An 8,912-nucleotide genomic window follows, 5' to 3' on the forward strand; every position below is an offset into this window, starting at 1 on the left:
GTATAGGGCATTTGCAGACAAGGACAGAGTGGTGACTAACCAGAGTTGACCAACACATGCACGTAACCAGCTGTGGGACAATAAGGAATCCTTACGTCACTCCTAACGGTGCAAATAAGTGTCCATCTCAGAGCTTTACCACTGTTTTCCATATTTGGGCTTTTTCTTGGCTATCTTATTTAAAATGGTCCCTAGCACACTGCTCCTTACTGTGGCTGCATGCAAGAGGTTACAATGTGCCTAACCGGAAAAAAGTGTGAAGGAGCTCTGTTCAGAGATGCAGCTGTTGGTAATGAATTCAATTTAGGTAGGAACAGGAATACACAAAGGTTATGCACTGCTGAGGTGATACAATATGTGTCCAGTGGCTCACAGGAAGCTGACTGCTTAGAAAACAATGATTTAGTATTTCCTAACTCCATGTCTGCAATGACATTATGGGATATAATTACTCTGAATAAGAAGAAATGTGTGTGCATGTATGAAGTTACAGCACTGAGGTCTATTTACATAACTTCTAAGACACTTTTATAAACGTCTGCATAATCAACTATGCACACCCAGCTACAGACAACAGAGAGAACATAGGAAGGTACAATTCATAGAAAGAACCCAAGAAAGAATTTCTCATGAGTGATGTGAACTATAAGATAATGAAGTGGTATTTTAAAATTACTTCTAGAAAATTAAGCTACCAACCCAGAAGTCTTATGTCCTTTGAGAGTATTTAAAACAAAACAAACAAACAAAAGAACCAAAGGCAAAATATTTCCTCACACCAACAAAAAGCTGATAAAATTAACCAAGATATTCACTTCAAGAATTGACAATAATTTCTTCAGGTTCAAAAGAAAACAGACTTATCAAATTGAAGCCCAAATCTACACATAAATAAAACTCCAGAAAAGACAAAAGAGGAAAGAGAAAGGGGAGGGGTGATAACACTTCTCTCCCTGAAAACCTCAAATTAAAACCTCTCTACTTTATATAAAACTTAATGAAAGCCTGGATGCCTTCCCCTAAGCTATAGAAGTACCACTTAGCATTCTGACTCATTGAAGTTAGAGGTCCTGGCCAATGCAATATGGAAAGAAAAACAAAAATAAGCAAGTAAAGATTACTGAATTAAATTGCTCTGCTTAGCAGATGTCATGTTTATACCTATGTCTAAAAATCCAGCCCAAAATTACTAGTTCTAATAAGTGAGTTTATCAAGACCATAGGACATAAGTGAATATGTCCTATGATATATTTTCCCTCAACTTCATACCAGATACAAAAATTAACTTAAAATTTATCAAGGACTAAAATAAAAAGCTAAAAATAAACTTGTAAATTGCTTGATGTTGGAGAAACCAGTGATTCCTTGGATATAGCACAAATAAATGGAAAAGTAAAATAAAGAATAAATTATATCAAAATTAAAACCATTTGTTCTTGAAAAGGCACTGTCAAAAGAAATGAAAAGAAGACCAAATAATAAGAGTAAATATCTGCAGGTCATGCATCTGATAAGGGGCTCATTCAGGTCACAATTTTATAGTAACAAGGCAACACATTTCAAAGTGGGCCAAGAATCAGAGTAGGCATTTTTCTTAGTTACTTAATTACTAATGTGAATAGACACCATGACCAAGGCAGCTCTTATAAGGACAACAATTAATTGGGGCTGGCTCACAGGTTCTGAGGTTCAGTCCATTATCATCAAGGTGGGAGCATGGCGGAGTCCAGGCAGGCATGGTACAGGAGGAGCTGAGAGTTCTACATCTTCATTTGAAAGCTGCTAGCAAAACACTGACTTCCAAGCAGCTAGAATGAGGGTCTTAAAGCCCACATCCACAGTGACACACCTACTCCAACAGGGCCACACCTTCTAATAGTGCCACTCCCTGGGCAGAGCATATACAATCGGTCACAGGACTTTTACAAAGACCCACAAATAACCAGCAAGTCTATGAAAAGATGTTCATGAAATCACAAATTATATTCACCATGAAATCACAAATCAAAACCACAGTGAGACTCACACCCACAAAGACAGTTACACTTTATATATTCTTAGCACATGGTAGTCAGTGTTCAAAACTAATGGACGAGGGGGTGCTATGGTAAATGACAGAACTGGTATTTCCACTCACCTTTTCAAAGTGCCCCAGAACTAGCACTTAACAATGCATTCTGGATTGACATTAAGTCATGGGTATGTAAATGCTAGGCAACCCTAGATAATTGTATTTGTATCTATAACTTAATGAGGACCTGATGATGTATTAAACTTGAGGTTATGGGGCTGATGTGCGATTTAACTTACCTTAACAATATCAGCTTTATGTTTTTCTAGAACTTGTAGAGTTTGGGCAGTATTGGAATCGATCACTACCACCAGTGAGTGACATCCATATGCAATTAAACCTTGCCAGCCCCTGGTGAAACAAGTGTTAAAATGTAACTATAAAACAAAGCGACTCAACTTTCCCCTTGCCTATCATAAACGAATCTAGTTCACATGTGCCATTATTAGTAGTACTTCTTAAAGTGAAAGGCTTGTGATATTGTTCCATTTACAAAACACCCCCAGCTAAGTTTACAAATATTTATTGAGACTCATTTTCACTCAGATCAACAGTTCTAAAAGATATCTACAAAGAGCTCTGATGTGCAAAACCAATCTGGGCTGGTTTTGTATGAACACACGCTGTCTTATTCAGCATTTAATAACATTTTTTATATATATATAACAACATAGACTCCACAATGTCCCTAGGATGAGTGACTAGTCTTAGTCCTTTCAATCAGATAAAAAAGTACATGAGAGGTTTCAGCCTCCGAAGCAACATTCCTAGCACAACAGTCATAGGATTTGTCTCACATAGTTCTCAGAACTTGGGAGTTATTTTACTGTGGAAAGAGAACTCGCTGTGGAGAGGCCGTGCTTCACGGGAACCAGTAAAGATAAAAGTGGGAGTAGGTGACAGGACACAGTTTGGGGCATTGTTGAATGCATCTAAGTAAAAAAGAGGAGTCTGAAAGAGTAAGACAGAGTCAGGACCAGGAAGAGATAAGGAGACAAGGAGAGAAGCCCTCCCGGGTGCAGGCTGGGGAAGAGGAAATGGGGACAGTAAAGGAATGAGATGCGGAGAAAGAACCCAGGACGGAAACTGTCTGCACCGAGGAACTGCCGGCTCCGGGCATTTGCGACTTATACAACACAAATGTCTCAGCTAAAAGCAAATCTGCGAGCTGCGAGACGCTGGCCGCGGTCTAGGCGAGGGAAACCGGAAGCCCAGTGTTCTTCCCCGTCCCCTCGCGAACTGCGGCCGAGGCCGGAAGCACTGCCCTCACCAGTCCACCGCCGCCTTGTTGTGCGCGTTGAGAGCCCCGGTGAGGGTGCGCGCCGACACCTTGAAGTTTACGGTGTAGGGTAACATCGCGGCGGCACCCCGGCCCTCCCCACTGGCAGGCAGGAAGCGACACGCGCAGCTCTTCCGTTCCAAAGTCCGGGTAGCGCGTCCGCGCCAGCAGTCGGGTTCCGTGAAATCCCAGGTTCCTCCTTCCAAGAGTCCGTCGTCTCTCCAGGAACTAGGACTTCTAGGTTCCTCCCTCTCCAAAGTTCCGAAACTCAAGTGAATCCCTTGGAGTGCAGGTTGGAGCTAAGCATGGAAGAGGAGTTCTGCTACCAGCCGCATCAGCTTTCTTCCTTTTGGGAGAAAGATTGCTGGAAATCGTGAAAACAAAACAGTAAAACTCCCAATTTGCTTTTCTGCCTTTGATATATTAATTTAGGGCAACTACCATTGCCAGCCACTGTTTGTTGTAGAAGGATCGTGCATGAGAAGACACAGTGACTCTCTACTCACTAATGCTCACTAATGTTTGTTCTCTTTTTATTATGTGATAACTATCCTGGCTACTAGGATTTGCATAACTAGCTCCCAAAGGACCGTGTATTAAAAACGTGATTTCCCCTACTTTAGGAAGAAGGGCCCATTGGGAGGTTTTTATATCACTAGGAGAAGTGCCCAGGTTGGGGTGGGAGGTGATGTTGAAGGGAATTGTTGGACCCTGGTCTTTTCCTCCTTATTTTTTGTGGCCCCAGCCATGAAGTGAAAGGTTTTGCCATCTTGCTGTGCATTGCCACCATGGTATAGGTTCGAGAACAATGGGGCAAACCAGGCATGGACTAGAAGCTCCGAGATATTGTCCTTTAGAGACTGAGTATCTCGGGTGCTTGTTTCAATTTGGAAATCTGGCCAACACACAAGTGAGGTGAGGAGGACTCAGTAAGTAGTCTTTTAGCAGCTGTTTAGCCATTTGTAATTATTTTAAAAAATACCCTATTGGGATATTTTAGCTCACTTTGTCTTTTTACTTCTGAGTTATAAGTATTCTTCGTTTATTATAAATTGAAGTTCCTTTTCATATATATATTATATAATGTTTATATAAAATATATAAAAGTATGTATTGAATAAACATATAATATAGAAATATATTTTATAATATGTATATTATATGATATATAGCACAATATATTATATAAATTATGTATTATAATATGTCATATTATAAAATATACATACATAATATAAATACATACTATGTTCATATATAGATTATATTACAATATTTATATATAAGATTTATATTAAAATATATAAGATGTATATAAAAAAGCCACTGTTGTTCCATAAATGTCAACAGGAACCTTGAGTCATTTGGCTAAGCAAATATTCCCAGCAAAGTCAAAGGCTGCAGTTAAGAGGACTTAAGTGTGTTCTCCAGCACCAGAGTGGGACAGCTCACAACCACCTGTAACTCCAACTCCCAGGGTTCACACCCTTCTAGACTCTTGTGCTCCTGCTCCTACACAAGAACATACCCTCACATAAACACATAGTTGAAATTAAAGGAAATCTTTTAAAATGATGAAATGAAACAAACGTTGGTGAGTTGTTCTTTTGATATTCTTTACTATATATGTAGATTTCATCTGTATTTTTAGTTACTGAACTGGATAGCATGATGACTCTTGGAACCCTGCTGATAGTCCTGCTCAGTGCTTGCATATGTAAAAATCTACATGAATGTCCCTCTTCTCCTGCATCTTCAAGGGGCTCATGGAAGGTCTGTGTTACTGAGGGCTTTAGGGCATTCATTGTGACTCTGAGAAGCATCTTTAACTCCTTTCAGCCTCTGTGCTGGCTTCAGTGAGATGTCCCTCACCATCCTGAGCATTAGAGCATTTGGTTTTCAGTTGTCGGTTGTTTCGTAGGTCCAGGAGGTCTGGCCCGGATGGAGGAAGTATGTCACTGGGGACAGATTTTGAGAGTTTAAAGGCTTAGATAGACCATCTCAAGTTTGTTTTCTCTGCTTTCTGCTTGTGGTTTGAAATGTAGTTCTCATGTGTTCCTCCATCTTGCCTGCTGCCTTAATTCCCTGCCTTGATTGATGCTTATCCCTCCAGAACTGTAAGTCCAGATAAACTCTGTCTTTCATAAGTTGCCTTGACCAATGTGTTCTGTCAGAGAGATAGAAACTGTACTAATACAAACTCCTTCCCCCTGTTATTGTGGCAGAGAAAAGGATTAAATTAGACCAAACATTTACAAAGCCTTAACCTAACACTTAGCTTCCTATAATTCCTTGTTTATTTACTGATAGGCATAAAACAAGGCCTGCTGTTTTCAGTGACAGCATTGCTTCCTCTAAGATATCATTTTAGCAGATAAAGACCTTTCTTTTTGAAAGTGTGGCTTGCAAGAGAAGACTTGATAAGGATTTGAGTGAAAATAGAGTCGAATTTGGTTTGTGAGCCTCCAAGACACAAACACCATGACAGCCAGCTTTAAAATGAGGGCTATCAGATCATTTCAATGAATACAGGGGCAGTATTGAAAGAATTATTGGCCTACAAGGGATATCATCTCTCTGTCTACCATGTATCTATCTATCTATCTATCTATCTATCTATCTATCTATCTATCTATCTATGCATCTCTCCCTCTCTCCCTCACTCTTTCCCTCTTCTCCTTCCTCTCCCTCTTCCCCTTCCCTTCCTTACCTGTCTCTTCCCCTTCCTTTTCCCCCTTCCCCTCCCTCTTCCTTCCCCCTCCCTCACTCTGTATCCCTTTCTCTCTCTTTTTCTCATCTTCCTCTTCCCCCAGGCTGGCCCAGAACTCACTGTGTAGCTCCAGGCTGACCCGGAACTCCCTATGTAGCTCCAGGGTGGCCCACAATGCACTATGTAGCTCAAGGCTGGCCTCTAGTTTATGTCAATCCTCTTGACAAAACCTCCTTCTAAGTACTTGTCAAATGAAGGTTGTCTTTATTCAATCCATTTCGAGCAGACCGGAGGAAGAGTTTTCCTGGCCAGTGTTGGACAGGAGCAGGGACTTAGGCTGCCCTCACCTATACAAACAACCTTTTAAAATATAAGGAATTATATAGCTCAAGTAGGTATATGCATATATGCGTGCATACAAGTGTGTGCATGTGTGTTCATGTGTGCATGTGTGCATGCATGCATGTGGGGCAGTGGGTGTGGGGGAATAGAGGGAGTAGGAGAAAACCTGCGTCCTGCCAGAGTTCTGGTGCTCTGGGCAGGCAGACACAGAGGATTGCCACACGCTTTCCACATATGGGTGTCCAGCTGTGGGAAGCTATGGATCCAGCCTGTTGGGGGTGGACAAGGGGAATCCTAGGTCTCTGGGCCTCACAGAGGCCAGAGATAACAGGTTCTCAGTCTCAGGCATCCCAGACACTGCTGGACACCATGGAAGAGCTGAGAACAAAATGGGGGCCCCAGGGGCTGCTCAGTCAGTCCTGGAGCCGAAGGGAGGAGAAGGCAGGGAGAGAGAGGGTGCTGGGTGGTTCCCATGAGGGTGAGAGTCCTTAGTCTGGTCCATAGCTGGAGCACAGGAAGGCCTTCTGGAGAGAGGTTAGACACGGCTCGTTAGGGGAAAACCTGTCCCATCGTTCAAGCATGGCAGGCCTTGATGAGCAGAGACAGTCTATGGTTTTAGAGCTTTATTGTAGAAAGGCAAGGAGAAAGAGAGAAGATGGAAAGAGGGAGAGAGGCCGGTCATGGCCACATGGCGGTGTGGGGAGAGAAGGAGGGCTAGAGATGAGAGTAAGAAAGGTGAGAGCTTAAATGGAGTGAGGAGAGATCAAGCAGCTCCCTTTAGAGTGGGCTGGGCTACCTTGCTGTTGCCAGGTAACTATGGGGAGGAGCATACTTGACTACAGTCAGATAACTGTGGGGTTGGACTCTAGCCAAAATGCCAGAAGTTTGGGACATTGTGTGCGTGACTTATAGTCACAGAATTATGGAGCTGGGGGCTCTGTGGTGTCAGGCACCTGTCTCTGGGAATGTGGCTCACTATTCCATCCCTTGTAGAGTTTCCTACTGGAATAAGTTTACTGGAATAAGCCTCATTCAACCAAAATAGGGTGCCTTTCATGGCCACACACATGCATATATATATATCTGTGTCTGTATGTGTGTGCTTTGTTTTACGGTTAAATTTAAAATAAGTAAATGTTCATTGTATGGAACTATAGAAATCACACAAATGAATAAACACCCAAGGTTGTGGGGTGGTTTGTTTTGTTTTGTTTTGTTTTGTTTTGTTTTGTTTTGTTTTGTTTTGTTTTGAGACGGGGTTTCTCTGTGTAGACTGGCTGTCCTGGAACTCACTCTGTAGACCAGGCTAGCCTCGAACTTGGAAATCCACCTGCCTCTGCCTTCCAAGTGCTGGGATTAAAGACATGTGCCACCACTGCCCGGCCCAAGGTTGTTTTTTAAGAGTCTTGTATCTTGAGAAATACACATACAGTATTTTTATGAAATCAGGGGAATATTAATCATTTCTTGCTCTCTCACTGTAGGAATTTGATGTAATCATTCCTAATCTTCCTTCATTATTCTTCCTCTATCTTTTGTATTACAGAGATAATAATATTTTTAATGGGAAGATGCAGTTCTTTCACGGATGCAGGGTCAGGCTACCACTGCATTCCAGTGTTCTGTGTGATAACATGCCCGTCAGTGGGATAGGTACCAGTTACAGAAAATAAAGAGAAGTGGGGCTTTCTGGAGGTCTGGGCAGTTTCCAGCCTGGAGTAGAGTCAGATGCCAGGCCCAGGAGACATTATCCATCCTCTCTCTAACTCCATATCTTCTGCCTGCTCTCACATGGGGCCTTCCCCTAGTGTGTGTCTCTCACAGAATCTACTCCCAACATCTTGGAGCCTTTAGGGGACCTGATACTCCAGCCCCCTCTGTGTCTTCCCAAGTCCCTTGCTGCTACCACTTAGCTGGATATCTGGGAGGCTCCCTGGTTCTCCACCAGACTCATGTGTCTGGCTCACAACACAGGGGCAGGTGTCTGCCAAGTACACCAATTACTGAGAATTTGTCTCTGACTGTTTAAGATGCTCTTTTGAGGTAAAGTGAATTGCCCAGGCATCTCCAGCCAGATAAATCAATGGACAAATACCTGAATTTGCCATGTGCCAAGTTCCTTGTGTTTGTTTCATTAATGCAGAGGGTTTCAATAAACATTAGAAAATAAAAACAGAAATTAACATTTCACATTTGTAGAAGAACATGGTAGTTATGAAAATTAATTCTCCATGAGAATCAAGCTTAAATTTCCATTATGGTTTGGTTTTTTTTCCAGTTTGTTTGTTTATGTTTTGTTTCTTCTTCTTCTTCTTCTTCTTCTTCTTCTTCTTCTTCTTCTTCTTCTTCTTCTTCTTCTTCTTCTTCTTCTTCTTCTTCTCTTCCTCTTCCTCTTCCTCTTCCTCTTCCTCTTCCTCTTCCTCTTCCTCTTCCTCTTCCTCTTCCTCTTCTTCTTCTTCTTCTTCTTCTTCTTCTTCTTCTTACAGGGTTTCTCTGTATAGCCTTGGCT

General features: G+C 41.9%; 1 protein-coding gene across 1 annotated transcript in view; it reads right to left on the bottom strand.

The window, feature by feature from the left end:
- Wdr11 (WD repeat domain 11) overlaps positions 1 to 3,532 on the bottom strand; it is a 45,344-nt gene extending 41,812 nt beyond the window's left edge. The window contains exons 1-2 of the mRNA XM_085841267.1: positions 3,343 to 3,532; positions 2,312 to 2,423 (exon numbers count right to left, since the gene is read on the bottom strand). Coding sequence (XP_085697393.1) covers positions 2,312 to 2,423; positions 3,343 to 3,428 — 198 coding nt within the window. The 5' untranslated portion in view covers positions 3,429 to 3,532. The remainder of the gene's footprint in view (positions 1 to 2,311; positions 2,424 to 3,342) is intronic.
- Between the last annotated feature and the right edge of the window lie 5,380 nt (positions 3,533 to 8,912).

Source organism: Mus caroli, unplaced genomic scaffold, assembly GCF_978045245.1.
Source record: "Mus caroli unplaced genomic scaffold, Mus_caroli_1 scaffold_8, whole genome shotgun sequence".
Classification (NCBI taxonomy): Eukaryota; Metazoa; Chordata; class Mammalia; order Rodentia; family Muridae; genus Mus; species Mus caroli.